Source organism: Ischnura elegans, chromosome 1, assembly GCF_921293095.1.
Source record: "Ischnura elegans chromosome 1, ioIscEleg1.1, whole genome shotgun sequence".
Taxonomy (NCBI): domain Eukaryota; kingdom Metazoa; phylum Arthropoda; class Insecta; order Odonata; family Coenagrionidae; genus Ischnura; species Ischnura elegans.
Window position 1 is genome coordinate 12,190,315 of NC_060246.1, and position 20,675 is coordinate 12,210,989.

The 20,675-nt window shown below is 37.5% G+C and overlaps 2 protein-coding genes across 5 annotated transcripts in view; both read left to right on the forward strand.

Annotated features, from left to right (window-relative positions):
• The first annotated feature begins 40 nt into the window (after positions 1-40).
• On the forward strand, positions 41-14,966 carry LOC124155715 (nuclear envelope integral membrane protein 1-like). Of its 2 annotated transcripts, none has more exons than XM_046529766.1 (8): positions 41-312; positions 421-539; positions 633-840; positions 1,966-2,132; positions 5,310-5,525; positions 7,499-7,623; positions 14,248-14,409; positions 14,485-14,966. In XM_046529766.1, exons 1-8 carry the CDS (start codon positions 237-239, stop codon positions 14,627-14,629), a joined length of 1,218 nt encoding a protein of 405 aa, XP_046385722.1. In that variant the 5' UTR covers positions 41-236; the 3' UTR covers positions 14,630-14,966. The 2 variants fall into 2 exon arrangements, with proteins under 2 accessions (XP_046385722.1, XP_046385732.1); XM_046529776.1 differs by having other exon boundaries at positions 44-312; positions 14,503-14,966.
• A 3,924-nt stretch (positions 14,967-18,890) lies between these two features.
• Positions 18,891-20,675, forward strand: part of LOC124155741 (V-type proton ATPase 116 kDa subunit a1) — a 51,639-nt gene continuing 49,854 nt past the window's right edge. For all 3 annotated transcript variants that reach the window (XM_046529812.1, XM_046529832.1, XM_046529822.1), the window contains exons 1-2: positions 18,891-19,105; positions 19,265-19,441. In XM_046529812.1, coding sequence (XP_046385768.1) covers positions 18,989-19,105; positions 19,265-19,441 — 294 coding nt within the window. In that variant the 5' untranslated portion in view covers positions 18,891-18,988. The remainder of the gene's footprint in view (positions 19,106-19,264; positions 19,442-20,675) is intronic.

Here is a 20,675-nt window from a genome sequence, read left to right on the forward strand (position 1 = left end):
GCTACGAAAATATTTGCGTCATGTCTGGTATCTTGAAAAGGCGGCTACTCGCGACTATGAATTTTTGTGTTCTGCCGCTTTGTTCATAACGTTTATGACAAGAATCGTTGTCAGAAGAAATATGTCATCCACATGAAATAGTAGCCGACATTAACAGTCGGATAGTTTCGAGCTACATCTTTGCTGAAACATTTAACCGTATGTAGTAAGTTGTCTTCGAATCGGTTTATTCAAAAATGGCTGGTATTGCTAGAGCCTTGTGGCTTGTGATGCTTCTTAAATCATTTTTGTCGTGTACTCACGCACTTAACGGTGAGTATAGGTGTGGAGTTTTCTACTGAAAGCACTGTTGAGCTTATCGATGTATCAATTTAAGGTATTGTCGTCCCCCTTCCACTAACATCTTAATTTGGTTCTTAGTCCACAATTTGAATGTTGGTGAAAAGTATCATTGCCTCAGTAATGGTGATAAAAAGTTGGAAATATATTGCTATTCACCTCAAGCTAAAAATATCCTGCATATGTGGAGAACAGTATCGGTATGCATTACATTTAAATTCATGGAATACATATGCCTGGTTAATCACAGCGGCAGAATCGGCGCTACTAATAAGTTCAAAATTCTTTTCTAGGTCGCTCTATCCATTCCTCCAAATCTCTACGAATTCTACATTGGACCAACCCCAATGGATGTTTACAAGCAATATGATACCCATCAGTCGTCTTGGAATATAAATTTGTTTTCTAATCGAAGTCCAAAAATAACATTGCATCCTTTCAATGGCTCCTGTTTGGGTATTTACACCGAAAAAGAATATCATGCCACCTTCAACGTCATATGTAGGTGTTTTGTGGTGTAATAGTTATCTAAGCGTAGTAAATAAGCGGTCTATGCAAGGACTAACTAACTCTTAAGTCATTCTATTTTTTATAATCTTGTAAATAGCATTTGGTTGGAATTTTCTAATCAAAACCTATGCATATACGTTGCTGTTTTGGTGCAATTAACTTCAGGTATAACTCGAGGAACTATTGTCCTTGCAAATTTCTTTGTGAATTGAAGTTATGAAGAGCATTGTTTAGGTCAAAACCATTGCATCAGCATGTTTAAAAAAAGTATTACTTGATAGGTTTCAAGTTTCTCAATTTCTTTTTCTGAAACACGCTTTCATTTATCTTTCGGCGGCAATTGACATTGTTGGGCATTGAGTTTATTTATGCCTATATAGTCATTAAATCAAGTGATAAAGAACATAACCATTTAATGCAATCGGCTGTGAATGCCTGCTGTTACAACTTAGATGAGTATTAATGGCGCCATAATGTACATCTGGTTTGTGATATGGCTTGTATATTGGTTTCTTACCTTGTGAGACTATGGTTCAAATAATAGGAGAAAATTCTCAGAAGTTGCCTGAATCTTGCTTGAATGCTTTGTGGAGTGCATTTGCGTCAACAGATGGAATGTAAAGTCCTATTTCCCTTCTTGCTTTTGTGTAAAGGAGGATACTAATTCATGTAGCTTGTTACTCTCTAACCTTCCTTATCGTGCAAATTACTTAATTTGTCAGTTGCATTCTCCAATAATCCATCAACATACGTGAACCCAATGGTGATGGCGATTATTATTGTTGAAAAATGTTTTATATTGGTTGCAAGGGCAGCAAGATATGAGGTATTTCAGGCTAAATATGTGTATTAAAAATGTGTCAAATTTTTTTTGCCACAACCAGGTAGTCAAATAAATTAACATTCAACTATAGGAATTACGTGGCCCCCAATGGACTATTGACACTGACAACTTTTGTGTATCATCTGCTCTATTTTGTTTGTTCATCTCTCAGAAGCTAATCAAAGAGAACAGTTGGTGGACAGAATGCACATTACGTATTGCCTGGACCAGCCATGATTTTTTAAGTATTTTTTCCTCCTACCTTTTCCGACTCAGGAATTCTCTTATTCCAGGGGTAGACTTCTGGAAGGTGTTGATGATGGCTGGTGGGGTGATCCTGTTTATGTTAGCACCAAAGCTGAGCCACAACGTGTTCTTTTACTACCTGTGTGGCATGACCCTTGGTGTGTGTGCATCATTTTTGTTCATCCTGTTCTTGTTCAGCAAAGTCCTACCACGGGTATGTACACGCTGTGTATGATTCTCTTTAACTCGCTTATGCCCTGGCATATATTTTTTAAAATTTTAATCTTCATTAAGTTGAAATAGTCGTGGGCACTATACAAATATTGAAAAAAAAGAATGTTCTGTTTGTGAAAGAACTGGTGAGGATCGAAAATGATCCCCTGAGAAGTAATCCTGTCAACACAATTGTAGTAATACAGTGGAACCCCAATCTATCGTTCCCGCATTCATCGTTCTCAGTTCCGGTTCCCAAATAAAGTTCCATAAAGGCAATGTAATTTTTTCCCGCATCCATTGTTCCCTGAAGTATCATTTTCCCGCATTGATCGTTTGAAGATGGCAGTCCCGACGTATAATTTTCCTGCATACATCATTTGACGAATTATTAATGTGCCAAGTTTGTGATAAAAGATTTTAATTTGAAAGATGCGACGCTTTGTTAAAGCACATCAGTAGCGATACACATAAACGTGTGAAAGAAAGGGGACGCGCTAAATGACAGCTATCATTTGAACACACAGTCACTCAGTCAAAGAAAGCAAAGGAGGAGCTGATGTTGCTACAACAGAAGCGTTTTTAAAGGCTTTATTTAGTGTAGAGAAACTTGACAATCCAAAAATTCTGGAATGGCTCTCGAAGTATACACATATGTGGTAGTGGGAATTTGCCGTTAACCGATCGCCATTGCTGTTAATTCACCAAGACTACATACTTGAACCATTTCTTCATTTAGTTTAATCAGAAATTTTGTACAATCGAAATAGTGTTAAATGTTATGTAAAATGCTTAATAAAAGTATAAGTATTCATGAAATGTGTACCATAGAATAATAAAACGCCTATAAATGTGGGAAAATTGTAGCATTATAATAACACCGCCAAGATTTTCTATAACACCGAAATCAAATGGTTTTAAAACGAATTTTAGCAAAGAATAAAACCACTTTCACGGACCTCTACTAATGAGTCATAATCTATTAAAGCCTAAGCCTTCATTGTTTAACGCTGCTGACGTTCATTTGCTCTACCTCATTACGATTCTATGGTCAATTGGCTTGTTAAGTCTCGTGCATAATGCATCTGCATTATATTACGCACTGTAGTGATTTCTCTGCCAGAATTCGCCGTTAAGTTTATCACAGCCTCTCTCTTCGATTCCAATGTATCAATCCTGAAATATTTAGAATGAGGCGCTTTCTCACCTGAAGAATTAGATATTATGAATTAAGAAATAAAAGCGGCCACGGAAGAGCGGAAATACAAGCTCACGTGCCTGGCACGCGTCAATGCCGAGCAGTAATTCCGATGACTCACCGCGATGCATTAGACAGCATTATTGGATAACTTGTTAGAGAAAACCTAGAGTGTGGGTCTAATGTAACAATTCTGTTGACTTAAACAAGGCTGTGCTGGCTGGGAACGGCGCCCATTCCCAGCCAGCAGCCGTGTTTAACCTAGAGTGTGGGTCTAATGTAACAATTCTGTTGACTTAAACACGGCTGCTGGCTGGGAATGGGCGCCGTTCCCAGCCAGCACAGCCCACAGCGTGGCAGAGAGTCATCTCATCTGAAAGCAGCCTGAATTTCACAGGGTCGTGACATGAATGGCGGCCGGCGAAAAGTCTTTTCTTCAGAAAGCTGCCTCATATTAGCATTGCCTGTATTTCATGCCCTGGACGCCGCACCGCCGGTCCGGATTGAAATAGGTGCCATAGTGACCACGGCGGCCGTCAACGGCACAGTGCCGTCAATTGAGCGATTCGATTCGTTTTAAGACATTCATAGACACGTATGGTTATTTGAAAGCACAAAGCGCTAGCAGTTTGGGGAAGGGAAGGAAAGAACAGAAAGGATAGAAGGAGAGGGGGTTCTCCGCATTAGCGGACGGATTGTCGGATATTCGGCTCTCCACTGACCTTCAACGCAAAAAAATCATTTCGACAATGGCCAAATCTAATATCTAATTCTTTAGGTGAGAAAGCGTCTTATTCTAGATACTCCAGGATTGATTGATGGGAAATACTTTTTCAAGTTTCTTTGAAACCAATTATTTTTAGTTACGTGTGCTTTTTTCACAGCCTTTCCAAACCGATTGGCAACAGCTGCAATCAAAACTAAGCGATTTTGTTGTATCTAGCTGCTGTCCTACCTTCCCTCAACACCTGGGTGAGGGGTATTGAAAGGGAAACCCACGACATGAAACAATTCTGCCAATTTGTACGAGTGTCACGTAATACGGTGCTATGGTTATGCCGTAGCTACCCAGCACTCAGTTTGAAAACATCATCATGAGTGGTTGTGTTTTGCTGTTGGACTGTTTTTTTATTGTAGTTCCAGCTTTAAATATCGAACAAAGGATAGGAATTTTAAAATGCCAAAAGCTAGTGATACCGTTCATAACAGGGCAAGTGAATTCAGCTGAGAAGGATTTTATGTGAAAGACAGAGTATTACTGTGCAAAGTTTGTGATAATAGATTTTAATTTGAAAGATGTGACACTTTGTTAGAGCACATCAGTAGCAATACACATAAACGTGCAAAAGAAAGGGGACCCACAAAACGACAGCTATCATTTGAACACACAGTCACTCAGTCAAAGAAAGCAAAGGAGGAGCTTGTTGTTGCTACTACAGAAGCATTTTTAAAGGCTTTATTTCATAAGCCTTTAACCTTGACAATCCAAAAATTCTGGAATGGCTCTCGAAGTATACACATGTAAGGTAGTGAGGATTTGCCATTTGCCGATCATATTCGCCAAGACTACATACTTGAACCATTCATATACCTTGGACCGATATAACTTGAACCATTTCCTTCATTTAGTTTTATCAGAAATTTTGTACAATCGAAATTATGTTAAATGTTATGTAAAATGCTTAATAAAGGTATAAGTATTCATGAAACAAGTACGATAAAATAATAAAACACCCGTAAATGAGGAAAAGTTGTAGCATTATAATAACACCACCAAGATTTTCTATAACACCGAAATCACATGGTTTTAAAATGAATTTTAGCAAAAAATAAAACCACTTTCACGGACCTCTAATTATGACTTTAAAATTACCAGCATTTTGAATAATCAGGGTTTTTATCAATGAGATTTTTTGTGGTGAAATAGAATTATAGTTACACTTGTTTGTTTACACTTGTTTGTATATATTTCATTTGCAGAGACCTGCCATGTTAATGTTCCTTGTTGGAGGGTGGACAGTGAGTGTTTACCTGCTTCAGTTGGTGTGGAGTAACCTTCAGACTTTGCTAGTGGAATATCCATCATTTGTATTGAGCTATACTTGCTTCACTGCCTTCATAAGTTTCATTGTTTGCTATCGTTTTGGACCTGTAACAGATCCACGAAGCAAAAATCTCATCAAGTGGACCCTACAGGTTAGTTTAATCAAATGGACTTTCTTTCAACATTTTGAACATCCTTTATTATTAAGGGACTTATTTTTTTCTTTGAGACAAAGATGTGAATTTTTTAATTCTATCTCTTGATTAATATCTAAGTGCTGAGGGGTTAGAGGTAAGATGTGTTGCCTGAGGATGGATTATGTGTGTGGGAGGATAGTTAACATACCTGTGTGTATGTAGCTGGGTGTGGAGGAGCACCTTCTGGGAGGTTGCTTGAGAGGAAGTATAAATGCATAGGTCGGTCAAAGGAAGGAAGGGAAGGGCATCGAAATTTGCATATGTATTAACCTATGACCTCAATTCCACTGATAGCTGTGTGTTTGTATAGCTGGTTTGTATCGTATTTTATTATATGTTAGCATTTTATGCTGTATTATCTTGACGAAACTCATGGATGAAGTTAATAAAAATGAACTCAATGAAGTTAATTGAAGTTAAACCCAATGAAGTTAATAAAAATTATTATGTATTATTATTGGAATCTAGTAAAATCAGAAGTTAGAGATATGAAAGGTTGAGGGATTTAATTGTCATTTCATCAAATGGCAAGTATTAACTGAGAGTAATGTTTTTACCCTTCCACGATCCCTTCTTACTGATGCATTTAATGGAAAATCATTACTTTTTTTATATTCTATTCTCTTTATGTTTGTGGGTGAGTTTTCGTGAGAACCCACAGGGCTTTGCTGATGGGGGAGGGATAATACTGAGAGAGAGAGAGGAGGAGCGAACTTAGCGTTGCCAAATGTACTTGGCCACCCTACTTTTTTACTGTGAACATGTGAGTCATTGGTGGTCACAGGTATTTTGGGCCCGGGACCGAGACAACATACCTACTCATTTGGAAGTTTTTGAGGATAGTCCTTTCACGGAAGCCCATGATATTGTCAGCTACCACGCTAAATGAGGCACCGTTGGTGAGAGGCATACTTAGACATATACAAGGAGAACGCATGAGGTTTGGCAACACTGCTCCTTGAGCAGATTCACAATGTCGCACAAGGCCTGAGAGCAAGTGACTGAGACCACTCCTACCGTTTGCTGATTGGCAAAGGCAAAGTCACATGTCGAGATACTTTCCCCCCCTAACCCCCACTTGGAAAACGATCGATTTTCCAAATGAAAAGTGCACTTCTTCAGCGAAAAGACTTGTTACTCAAAAAGCAGGGTTTATGTTCCTCAACTCTGGCAACTTCAGTGTTATAAAATATGTTATGGTCGGTAATTATATATACAACCTTCTTCTTTATCCATGTATGTTCAAGCTAATGTTTAGACTTATTATCACATGGAAAAGAAAGAAAATTTTGAAACCCTGAGCCCTAAATAATTTATTTCAATCGGAAAAAATTATGGTGTGTTTTTGCTCCTTACCTAGAAAATGGGCACACCTATGATTAAGAGTGTAAATCTTGCAACCTCTACAATGTCTTATGTAACCAAATTTTATCTTTAGAAATACCTCTTACTGTAGTCCAATTATAAGTGATATAATAAAATTGACATTTATTGGAAACAATAATGAAATATTTTGGTTGCTTGGTCACACTTGAAGAGCGCATGCAATGCATTTATGTATTAGTAATGCTGTGCAACATCTCCTTGTGTACCTGCTCCTTCATCTTGATTGACTTCCCTATTTATAATGACCAATTAAATTGTTTTTAAGCCCGAAAGTTACACAGGAACACTCAATGGTTAGTGTTTTGATGGCACCTATTATACCCATTGATGTGCACAATGCGTACATTTCAATGCACTTATATTAAAATAATAATTATGTATTGCTAAATCATGTAAATTTGTGTTTTTGGTGCAATACATGACTGAATATTTACATTCAAAATTTCTTGATTTAATATAAGTTTTGCTCTATTTGAGGATGCATAATTTATTCTACTTCATTTTTTCAAAGGGACTCTTTCTTTTATTTTTTTACTTCTTAGGCCTTCTCTCTAGGACTCATGTATTTCAGTACAGAGTTTCAGGAGGCTGCAATTTCTGTGATGATTATTGTGATTTCATTGTGCAACTTCCCATCATCTTTGGTGAATGCTGTAATAGCCTATTGGTAAGTTAAGTGTTATTTCAGTCACTCACTGTGAGAATTAAATTTCCTTATGTTCAAACTGTGTTGAGAATTTAATACCTAGTTTCATGTCATATTCACACAATCTAAATTAAAATTTCACTTCACCATTTTGGATCTTTCTTAAGTTTGGTTTATTATATGTGATAAGACAAATTGAAAGTAATAAATTTTAATTTTTTTATCTCCAGCTGTTTCCAAAATATGGCTATGTAAAATTTACAAAAACTGCTCAAAAAAGCACTAGTGAAACTTTTCAAATCACTCTAGGTGTTTTCCTAATTGTACTTAAGAGCTGGAAAAGGTATCACTTTGCAACAGTTGAAATTCTATTTGGTTACACAACAAAAATAGTCTTTATTATGAAAATGTATATCAAAATAAAAGGATTTAAAAAAAGGCATCAATATTTTTCCAAAAAGTACATTACATATTTAGATTTTCAAAATATTTCTTTATGCATGTAATATTACTTGTTAACAAATGGCAAAATATGACTATTAGTCCAGGAAATGAAGCTCATAAAAGTTCAAAACCTTGCAATTATTCAAACTATCGACTTGCATAATAATTTGGGATTGGGCTAATCCTACCTTCTACTTCAAAATCTATATTGTGCCGATGGGCGATTTTTATTTTTTAGGGTTTAAAACTACCCAAAACTACTACATTTACCAAAATTTATTAACTACCTTTTAAAGCTCAATACATTTCTCAATTGTGTAATATGATTTTGTATGATAAATTAATGTCATTGTTTTCTTTTTCTAAAATTGATGCGAGTCGTGGATGTGTATGTCCCTATAGAGTGAAAAATATTTGTGACTATTTTTATTATTAATAATAAAATCAATGCATGATGCTCGTTTTTTTTAATAATACTGTACACTCCTGATTATCTGAGCTAATGATGGGGAGAGATGGCACGAAAAATCAGAAAACACAGATAACCCAAACTTTCTCTTAAATGTCTTGCAATGTTCTTAATTAAAAAAAAAAATATATTATTATCTATGCAGGTATTCTGTTATTTTAGAGTGCTTCCCGGACTCATTGAGGGCTTTCTTCGCCAGTTCGTGATCTTTTTAGCAGCGATAACATGGTTCACTCGTATTATTAATGCTCCATGTAAGGCCTGGTTTTGAAAACCACACATCCGTGGCTGTGGGATCACGGATACAGAAAAGTGGTTTTCAAAACCACTGCTCGACGTCGGAAACTTCACTGTCAGGCACCACGCCACGTTCTTGCATCCCGCACAAGATGCCCTGGTTGCAACTGCTGCAGGACGTGTGTCTGTGATCACGGAGTGCGGTCGCGCACTGCGAGGCTTGGAAAACAGGAACACGGTGCTCCCGTGAATGCAGCTAACACGTGATCACTTCCGTTTTATGAAGGGGATTCTAACCGAAATAATAATCCCGGTGTATCCTCGCATTTATACATTAATTCCGATGATTTTGCCTCCGATTTTATTTTTTTTTAAAGATAGCGGAAAAAATTGAGCGAAAGTAAAACTCATGCACGGATAATCGGCAACCCGGATAAACCGCAGCCAGATATTCGGGAGTCTGCTGTATTCATAAATGTACAGTTTAATTTTGCACTTATTGTACTAGGGTTCATTTTGAAATTACTAATTTTAAAATATACATTAACAATAAAAAAACTGAGGAAAAATTGCGATTTGAGTTTAAAGCAGTTTCCCAAAAACCTCTCTTGGTGTATCTTCATTTTGAAAAAATCGGTTGGCCTTGGCTTACATCTCTTCTGTAAAAGTGTACATTCTCAGCTTACATTGAATTACATTTGTTAGAATTTTAGAGGCTATTTAAGTGGGAGAAGGGTTAAACAGGAGGTATGTACAACACTCGCCCTGGGGCACAAACTCAACTGCTCTTCATTATACTATGTATGTATTTTACATGGGCTCAGGGCCTTTCTCACCTTCCCATCCTAGAGGGCCTTCTTGCCCCCTCATCTCCTGTGACCAAGGGGCTTCATGCTACTGCACTCCAGACTAAGAGGTTGGCTGCCCCCTACACTACCTCAGTTTTCGAAAGTGTCGCGCCCTCACACGTCTTGCAGTGGAAACCTTCGCTGTTCTCGATTCTTGGACAATGGCCACCTCCTGAAATCTGGAAAAGAAATGAGACCCACCCCCAGATTAACTCGTTCCTCAAGAGCCCAGCCTGAAACCTTAGTGGCTCCCTCACCTGTCTGGGATACTGGGTGCTAGGGTTAGGAACCGCTTCAACTGGTAGCACCTCTTCTGCTGCCGGCTTGCTGGACCTCCTGCGAATGTGGAATGGAAAAAAACCTCCACCCAATACCCTCAACCCTATGACGGGCAATGTCCTTAATCTCCTGAGTTTGACTTTTGGGTTAGTATAGCATATGTGTTATACAATTCCCCAGGTGTCACAAAAAATCGGTGATCCAGTTCTCGCTACACACCTCATAGAAGAAATAATAGCACCACAACACAGGATTTCTCTTGTGAAAAAATAAAAAGGAATATATCAAATACATTTTAAAAGTCAGCTTTTTTTTTCTGTACAAATTCCCCACATTGATTGTTGTTGCTCGACATCAGTTATTTTTGGTTGCACCTTTCCCGAAGGTACATATCTGTTTTTGTTGGGTGATATTGCTTAGACAGACTTGTTATCTCTAAAGCCACTTAATTTTTTTATAATCTCTACTTGATTTGAATCTCGAAATACACTGATTTTGATTTGTGGATCAAGAATTTTGGCAAAAGTGAATAATTGTTCTTTTTCCAGAAGTTCATACTGACTTTAAATGGAAAACAGCAAATCATCGATGAAACCGTGTGGATGACTATGCAAAAACTTCTTAGCGTTGAGGAAATTAATAATGCTATTTTCAAGGGGGAAAACTTAAGAAACTGTGACTGCACTTACACTTGCAAGAAATGTTGCTCCTTCAAAAACATCCAGAACATTAATTGATTGCTTGATAGCATCCCACTGTGGTGGAGTTATGTCTACAGAGGCAGCTAATGTTATTTCTTGATTCTATTCCAGAAGATGCCTCATCAAGTGAGTTCCATCTTGTGGGTCCATCCTGAATGGGCTCAGATTGAAAAGTGGTGAAAATAAATTTTTGAATGCTGGTGTATTGATGGTATGCATTAAGCCAGGGGCCCAGGGCACGGTTGTTGAAGTCATCGACGAGACCCACTGTTTTTTTTTACCATTATTTTAACGAAAATTTCGATCCTTTTTCAACTTTGACACGTCATTGCGGAGACATCGTTCAGCATAGAGTAACAAAGCTGACGTCATGGGAAGCCCGCATCATTGTAGTATTCGAATCCGTGATGATCTTATCGATGAGTGGAATAGTTCGGGAGCAATAGCTGAATGCATGATGTAAGGTCCCCCTAATGACGATTTTTTTCTGTAGATGTATGAATAGTATCAGCGAATACTCTAATACCTCGAATACTAGAAATTATTTGAGGTATTCAAGTTATTCAGAAATACGGGCCGTCCGCATCCATGTTAAACAGGCCTTATCCGCAAATTTGATGTAGTTCTTCAACTTGCCCAAAACGGCCCTGCATGCACTAAACAACTGGAGTCCTCTACTGTATTTCCAGTCAACTACGAACGACGTGCGTGAGACATTGTATGGTGCAAAATTCAAAGTATTCGAGGTATTCGAAATTGTATTTAAAGCATAATTATTTGAGATCTCGAGTATCTAAGACTTTCTAGTATTAGAGGTATCAGAGTATTCGCGGATACTATCCGCACGTCTCTAGTTAAGACAAACTAGAGATCAAACAAAGTAAACTTATATAATATAGAAATGCTTTTTTTGCGCCGGAAAAACTTCAACATCTTCCTAAAATCTTGTAATTCCACATACCCTTTCATTTTCACGTGGGAAATCATGATGAAAGTATTATCGTTCAAATAAAGTTTTTCCAAAGAAGAGACTGCATTCAAGGTGCATTGAAAACTTACACCCTGCCAAACCCCTTTGCTAAACCCCGTCACTAGAATTCCAGATGTACTCAAACACGTGGACAAGCTTAAAAGTGGAGAGGGGGGGATTAAGGAGTTTTTTGCTTCCCCCCTCCCCTCATAAAATTTTGGCATTGCCAATTCTCTGTAGGCAATGGACATACATTTCATCACTTTTGTAAAATCCCTATTTCTCACTGTAGAACCTTGATCAAAATACGTATTTAATGGCTATAACCCGAGGAGTATGATTAGTGAATTTACTTACCTCTGAGTACAGGAAATATTAAAGAAAAAAATGTACTTCGACAGGTCATATGGGCAGGGGTAACCCCATGCTGTGACGGCTTTCTCCCAAGGACCCAGGCTAACTCTGCGAGCAAGAGAAAGGTTCGGAAAAGGGTCGCGGTCGAGCAGTGGCTGGGTTTGGTATACCTGGCTCCGATTGGTCCCATGAGTCTACCTCTAACCCTGAAAAAAACCTACCCGTAAATAGGAGATCAAATTAATCTTGTGGCCTGTCCCCCACCCAAAAGAGGTATATTTGTGGGGTCCACCAGATTATCAACCCACACAATACTGCTCTCGGTTGAGAGGGTGTTGAAGGTCGAGGTTCGGGGTAGGGCGAGGGAAAAGGAGAGGGATTTGGGATGGGAGGGCAGGAAGAAGCAAAGGTAGAGGTTGTGGTTAGGGGTGGAATACTGGAATCGCTGGCTCCAGAGAAACGGCCCAAATAGGTACAAATACAGATTTGCAATAACTATTCTCTCCATCCCAGATGGGTCCCTTACGCTTTCTTGTACCTCATCCTCAGAACAGCTCTCCACATACGTTTTTCGCCGAATTGAGGAAAGAATAAATGTCCTCAGAGTCTACCTCTGTCACAGTATAGGTTTCCTTTTCTAAAGGAAATTGCTCTGAAAAGTAAATAATGTTACTGCTGTGTAGAGAGAGAGAAAGTGCATATATATTGTGGAAGAAAAAACTTTGAGAGGCTTAAAAAATTTTGTGTTTATCAAAAATTCCTAGAATTTCAGGAATCCTAAAATGATTTACACACCTAGTATTAAATCGGAAAAATTATGACTATACAGTAAAACTTCGATTTTACGCACTTTGATTTTACATCAAGTCTCGTTTTTACGCAGCGACACACAAGTCCGGCCGGAAAGCATAGGGAATTGCAACGGTGAAACTTCGATTTTACATCTTTTCTTGATTTTACACAGTTTTTCGATTTTGCGCAGCATAACCCCAGTCCATCAGAGGCCGCTAATCTTTTTACGCAGTTGCCTTTCGACTTGTTTTGAAAATCCCGCCTGGAGCCGTATGAAGTTAGGTTATTTATTCGTCTAAATGAGTTGCAAAAATGAATACAAGAACGGTTGAAATGACGTTGCGCTGTTGAGCATGAACCTAAAAACATCGCAAATCTAATTATTGCTTCCCCGTACACCCTCTCAGTAATATTTCAGGCTCCTTTACGAGCGCAAATATCGCTCTTAGTTAAAATTTGCCGTAGAAGGATATTGAAACCTAAAATATACGGCAATCGCCGTGTATGTGTGATTAAGACAGATGATCGCCGGAGATATTAACATTATCACCTTTCGTTTATTATTCGACTTATTGATCGACGCTGTTTATAACATATTTATTGTAATTACAGTAGATGGTCGTTAATCCGGAATGATGAACCATGGAATATCTATCCCTAACGCAAGGTTTTCTAGAATTTTACCAGCGCTATGTTTTCCTTCGCCCCAGCGAAATATAACGGCGAAATGAGCCGTTAAAAATCCTCCAGTGCCAAAATTTTGGCTTCCAAGGTGATCCAAAAAAGACAGTCGTACTTCTAATATGGACGTAAGTCGATGGTGATTCAACACGATGGTAAAAGCAGCATACGTTGTCTCATTCCGCGGGCTAACCCCACAACTGCGGGACGAATGGAGGCGAGGGAAAGTGTCAAAAGGTCCCGGGACCATAAGTTGTTAATGCAGAAAAGTAGTAGGAGGAAGAGGAGCTATGTTATCTGTATCTTGGTTGGTTAAAATTGCGAAAGTTGAAATTGTCCTGAAGGAAGCCACTTTTCTATTTGTTGTCAAATATGACACTATTATTGGTTGAAAAACACCCCGAAATATTGCTGACTTGAAAACATATCGTGGTGATACGGTACATCGTTGTTGGGACATATCCTTCAAAATCAAGTTTTTTTTTTTTTTTTAAGTTTTATGTTAGGCTATGCACATTGGTCAGTGATCCAGGGCATCTCAATTTTAACAAGACGGTAAATATCCTTCATGAAATCTGTATGAGTGAGTTCATAATAATAATTTTGTCTTCATTTATCCTCATGATGGTAACAGAAATGCGGGAGTCATTTCATAGGTGATTGGTAAAATTTATCTGAGCCCGGCTCATGAGCAAAGCTCAGCCAACCAGGAGTACATACATATGAGGCATTGGTAAAATTAGGAAAAGGTTGATGAAATATTGTCGTATTCATCATTACGAAAACTGATGATTGATGGACATTCCCTGGAGTTACGTTTGTGGTGGTGATGTATGTGTTGATTGATAATGTCAAAGCATTCCCTTGCAGGAGGAAAACTTTCCCTCCACGGGTGAAGCTTCTGTCTGAGCCGGAGTTTGTGGAGGAAGGTGTGAAGGAGACGAGAAAAGCATTGGGGGAACTGAAGAAGCACTGCTCCAGCCCTGACTGTAACACATGGAAGACAGTTCTGAAACTCAAGGATCCAGTCAGGTGAATTGCTCAACCTCCCTCTTGTACTCATTCTTGTTTTTCTGTGTTTGTCACTGAATCACCGTCGTTCATTAGAGGCAAATCAATCTACAGGTTTGCTGCATTTATTGAAGGGGAGGTGACTCACATCACAGAAGAGGAGGTGTTGCTGCATGAAAGTGACTGCCAAACAGCTGTGACAGAATTGCTCACGGAAGAATCAAATTCTGATTCGGAGTGATTGCCTAAATGTGGTCAAATGTGTGCGTGTGTTTTAGGCATTTTTATAAAGATAATTTATTAATATTTTAAATGACTTTTAATGAAGTTGTCTGCACTAGCAACTTAAGTGCCATAATTTATAAAATGGGATGACTGATTTTATATCTTGTACTTAAATGTGTTTAATGTCTCATGGGTATTTACACAAGTGTTGGTAATAAAAATGTTTGAACTATGATAAAAAGAATTCCTACCAGTGTGTGTGTGTGTGTATGAAAAATATCTTTTTAGATGCGGTCAATTGTTGTAATAATAATTATTATACTTTGAAGTGAAATACATATGTGAAATTATGATGTGTATTTTTTATTGCAATTCCATATATGCAAAATTAAAAAAAAAGTGTGGATGGAAATGTAGGAGAAAAAGACCAGTGATGATGCTGCTTAACCTGGCAGTGGTCGCGTGGGGTGTCCTATGCACCCCAGCCTTATATAGGTGCTATTTTTTCTTGCAGTTTTGACTGCAATTATCTATAAGCTCCTCTAGCTGATTTTTTAAGCTTTCTGAGGATACCTGTAAAATATGACTATAAAATCAATGCAAGTTTTAAAGCAAAATTACTTTTTCCAAAGCCTTGCAGAGTGGGGTGCGCTGAACACCCCACGTGACCGTTCTCATTACGGTTTGCCGCCTAATATTTTTAGTCACCTTAAATGTTTTTCAGCTGTTTTCATTAGATTTGATTACTACTCTTTCTGAAACTGACAATGAAAGCGGTCTTTTTTCGTTTACATTAATAAATATTTACATATTGGTAGATTTTTTGATTAAATTCCTGTAAACAAATAGTTAGTTATTTCTAGTAATGTTACAGTGATTTTTCTCGAAGTGAGCCACGAAAGATAGATCATGTAATATGTACTTACAGCACAGTCACTCAGTACACTAAATATTCCTGCAGTCTTTCTGAAAAAATGAAAAAGCTGAGATACTTTGACTTTTGATTGAAAATTTGGAGTAGGAATTACATATTTGTTTCTGACATCAACCTTTGTAGACATTTTGATGCTTTGGAAATGATTTTTTGCAGACTTCGTTCAGTTGCGTTAGTGCAGTACTTTTTCATAAAAATCATTACATATTTACGTGTTTCTGTGAATTTACCATTGAAGATTGGCCTTGTAATACTTTTATTCATCATTTTCAATTCATACTAGATGTCAGCTACCTCTCGTGTAATAGAAAGAGCGTAGATACTTTGTCTTTTGAATGAATCTTGGAGGGATGAAGATTGATTCTGATGAAAAAGAAGATGGGTGTCATATATCTGCGCATGACACTTACACCGAACAACAGTGAAGAGATGAACTGTTGTAAAAGGGAAGGGACCTTGTGTATGATGGGAAGTATGGACTTACAATGTGGAATACGCAGGGAACAAGACCAAACATAAGAACATAAAAGTGTAGCATTGTTACTGAGAGGATTGGGCTTATTGGCAAGAAAAAATTGGATTCAAAACACGAAGAGATTGTTTTCGTATGATGTTCATGAATTCAGAATGGCAGAGAAAATTGTAAATTGCACTAATATTAAGTCACTGAAAATTATTCTCATAAAAGAGATTGTGAAACAGACAGGGAAGAGTTAGAATTCCTGATTGGTATTTTACTTTTAGCCGGGGCAAATAAAACTGAGTAACAGAATATATTAGATTTGTGGAACCACAGTGGCTTAGGAGTGGAAATATGCTATTCCTCCAAGATATAACATATATCTCTTTTCCCCTTTAGCGTTTCGACAAAATCACTACTTTGAGTAGCAAAAATGAAAAGTGACAAATTCGCACCAAGTAGAGATGTATGTATTTTAGATGTCTGCTCATAATACACTGCAACATTATAGAATTGGGACATGTGAAAAAGCTGATGAGTAATTGGTTCCTTTTCAAAGAAGTTGTTCATTTAGACAATATTTACCTGCCAGCCCATCATCAAGCAAAATGTAGCATCAAAATTGTTGTATTGCCATGTTTGATTGTATTTGAACTTAGAGATGTACTCAAGGTGGCAACCAGAGGGTCCATTGTTTGTAGATGACAGCCCAAAAGAGGTGGTAAAGTGAATGGTTTCTTTTGTAATCAGAAACGGAAGGAACATAATTTGAATAACTGGTTCAGTAATATTCTACAAGCAGATGAAATTCTAAGCAATAATTTGAGTGTTGTGAGAACTGCACAAAAAATAAAAGGGATTTAGCACTGAAAATAGTATATATATGTAAGAGAAAAAAAATAGCAGCTTATTCTGCTATAGGAAGTAAAAAGCTCTGGTTTCCAGGGTCCCGAAACAGTCAAAGAATGTAATTGTTTCTCCAACAATCCTTACAGCTATTTCTATCAACGAATCCAAGGCAAATAAAAAATAAAAGAAAACAGGAAATATTGACCTTTTATAACTGACAAAATGGGCAGCACCTATCATACAAACAGAAACATTAGGAGATGGTCCATGGCCACTTTATTACATTTGCCCAACACTGCTGACATCAATGCATTCGTTATACTTACGGATACCAATTCACAATCAAAATTGCAGGAAATTTATCTTTGTGGGATAACTCTATCTTTAACTTTCTCATGCATTAAAATAAGATCAACAATGAACACGATCTCCAGAGACTTGAAAAAAATAGAGGAGTATGTGTAACATGAGCCTGAGAAAAGGATAAGGAAAAGGAAAATAGTTGGAAGACATGTTGTTTTTCCAAGAGGTAAAGATATAAAAACAAAAATGAGCTGAACTGTCTAAGAAATTAATGCATGTTACACATTTGCTGAAAATTTGTAGTGATCAGTTAAAATAAATAGTTTACATGATTTATTTTCTACAATTCTTTCAACTCACTAAAACTTTTCAAGTGTACGATGACCCGTTGTTGAAGACTGCAGAATTTACCTATTAGTTTACCTTTCCAATGCTATATGTATATCATTTGTGAAAGGAGTATTTGAATAGTTATTAAAAATTGTAATATCATCGTAAATTTTGCCTCAAGAATACATTTTTCGGAAATCGATTCAATAGGTATTGGTAAGTATGTTATTTTAGTATATTAAATACTATAGTATAATAAATATATTTGTCCAGAGATCAGGATGTTACAATAGTTACACTGATATAGGACACGTCAGGATAAACATATGCAGTGATCAACAACATGCAGGTCACTTGTTACATAGCTATAGCTAATAACAAATCAATTGAGTAATACATTTTTAGTTTCAAGTACCTGAGCAAGTTACCTTTTAACACAGCTACACTTTTATAAGCCTTGAGCTCAGCTGGTAATTTATTGTGTAGTTGATGGCCCGTACAACTAGGACCATTGGTGTTGTCAGCTTCAACACTGGGGGGGGGGGGGGACTAATGGGGTTATATTAAATTTTTTTAAACAATTTAGGGGGGGGACAAAACTGACTTTTCAAATATTGGGGGGGACGCGTCCCCCATGGCAATATATGGTGGCGACGCCCGTGACTAGGACCAGCAATTGTATTCCGAGTGTGTACATAAGAGACATATGTCTAATATGTCATATTTATGCTTATGCAGCTGATCTATTTGTCTCGTGGAATAATGGTGAATGTCACAGTTCTTAGCATATTGAGCTATATTTATTTTAGTATTTACAAGAACATGAAAAATATGTACGCATGGAACTGGGAGTATATCAAATTCTATGAACAGGGGACGGCATGGGGCATCATGTTTAGAAAAAGTCATCAGCCGAATGGCTCTTTTCTGAATTCTGAAGATGGCCAAGGTCTTAGAAGATGAACCCCAGAAAGTGATGCTGTAGGCGATTTATATTGAAATACTGCTAAAAGGTTTATGCTGATTAATGTTAAAACGCCTTTCATGTGTAATTTCGGAGTTATTGCATTAAAATTCTCAAAAAAAGTGTACCACTTTTTCCACATGCTGAAGATGAGAAATCCAGAAACCCTTTGGTCCCAAGCTTCCGGATTTGAGGTCCTCAACAGAATAAGAAACAATCTTTCAAAAACTGGCGTTACAGCAACATCTCTAGGTCAAATTATGAAGTAGGAAATTCAGCTTGATTATAATATTATAACCTCAACACCTATCATGGCTTATGCCTCAGGTTTTGGTTTATGCGGTGTGTATATATTTATGGGTTTAAATATGGCGCCTGTCTTTCGATTGTTGCATTACATTTCGATAGGGTCGATAGCTTTGTCCCTTTCGATTACGTCGATATTCACATGACAGGGTCACCTGACTAATGTGGGAGAGGACCTGTCTCTCTCGTAGAAATTTCGCCTAAGCTGTGAATAATTGTTTAATTCATCATGGGGTCGTTATTTAGGAGCGAGGAGATGACCCTGTGTCAACTATTTCTTCAAAGTGAAGCTGCTTACGCTTGTGTATCTGAGTTGGGAGAACTGGGGCTTGTGCAGTTTAGAGATGTAAGAAGTTGTGATTTATTTAAACACGATTGTGACATTTACTATTTAGCTCCCTATTCTATTAAAATTTTGAATTTTAAGAATTATGGATTACCGAAAGCACATTGAGCGTATTTACGTATTCTTTAAGTTATTCTAATGGCAATTACCCATTTACAGCTGAATCCAGATGTGAACGCTTTCCAAAGGAAGTTCGTCAACGAAGTGCGTCGGTGTGATGAAATGGAAAGAAAACTGAGGTATTTGGAGAAAGAAATTAAGAAAGATGGAATACCCATGCTGGACACTGGCGAAAATCCGGAAGCCCCGCAGCCTAGGGAAATGATCGATTTGGAGGTACGTGTGAAGAATTCCCAACACATTTCACCAAGAGTAGATGTGTTCTCTCTCAGATTACGTTAAGACATTGAATTTTTTCACCTTTAGAGGGTATCTAAGTGAGGCAAATATGTCCATTTTATCTTAAACAGTCGAAACCTGTCAACGATTTAAGTTCCTGTCCAGGAAAATGGTTGAACTTTCTCTCCTCATGAAGCTAGAATAATCAACAGTTATAAAGTGCTTGTTTTGACTGCTATTGAATGTACATTATTGGGATTTGAAATCTTGTAGCGTGTTACCCCGCGAAAATTTGTCGTGCACACGATTGATCGTGCGGAAGCTGTGTGAATATGTGCGTGAAAATTTAATATAGTCGTGATAATCAGTATCACCTTAACATCTATTAATTATAGTAATTAGTTCGGTATTTAGTTTAGGTATTTCCTAAATTGGGTCAGAGCTGATTTTAATTCAGGTGAACCGGGGTAAATTGACAGATGTGAAAGTAACGCTTAAATGGTATGCCATTTTCCACGGTATCCATTGAATTGTTTTAAATCCCGCTGCAAAATTTCCGCTTGTGGAGGCATAGCATGTTCAGGACCTCGTCTTTAATACCTGACTTCCAATGCTATAATACTCCCTTGAAATCTAGCGCTAACAGGACCAAAACAATTCGAAACTCTGCCTTACTTTCGAATTGATACTGTGCTGAAATTGATATAAAACCAGTGAAGTTAGGAAGTGGGATATAATTGAAAGAAGTTACTGTAATTATATTGGATTGTCACTCTCTTGCTCTTCTCCCCTGACCCTTCCGTTTTTTTTATTGATCACATTTTCTCCCCTGCAACCTTGGGTGTTTATTAAGATGAGTTGGTTCATAAATTTTTTTGGTTCTTGGTACTGGTTCGGTTCTCCCCAATGGGTTCTCGGTTCTCAATACTCGGTTCCAAGGATGAACTCTTATCATCTGAATTAATAGAAAATTTAAATGAACGACCTCAATAAGTGAATGAAAATAATTTCACTTAATTTCATTTTATTTATTAATGGGATAAGACGTTAACCAATTTTTTGCTTACAATTTCAAAGATAATAAACAATAGAAAATAATGAACACACATACAATAAACTAATTAACCTTTTCCCTAGTACACGTATATATACGTGTGGACGTTTCCTGACCTGGGAGATGACGGCCGTATATTTACGTGTGAGATTTTCCTGGCCAGGAGAACGAAAGCCG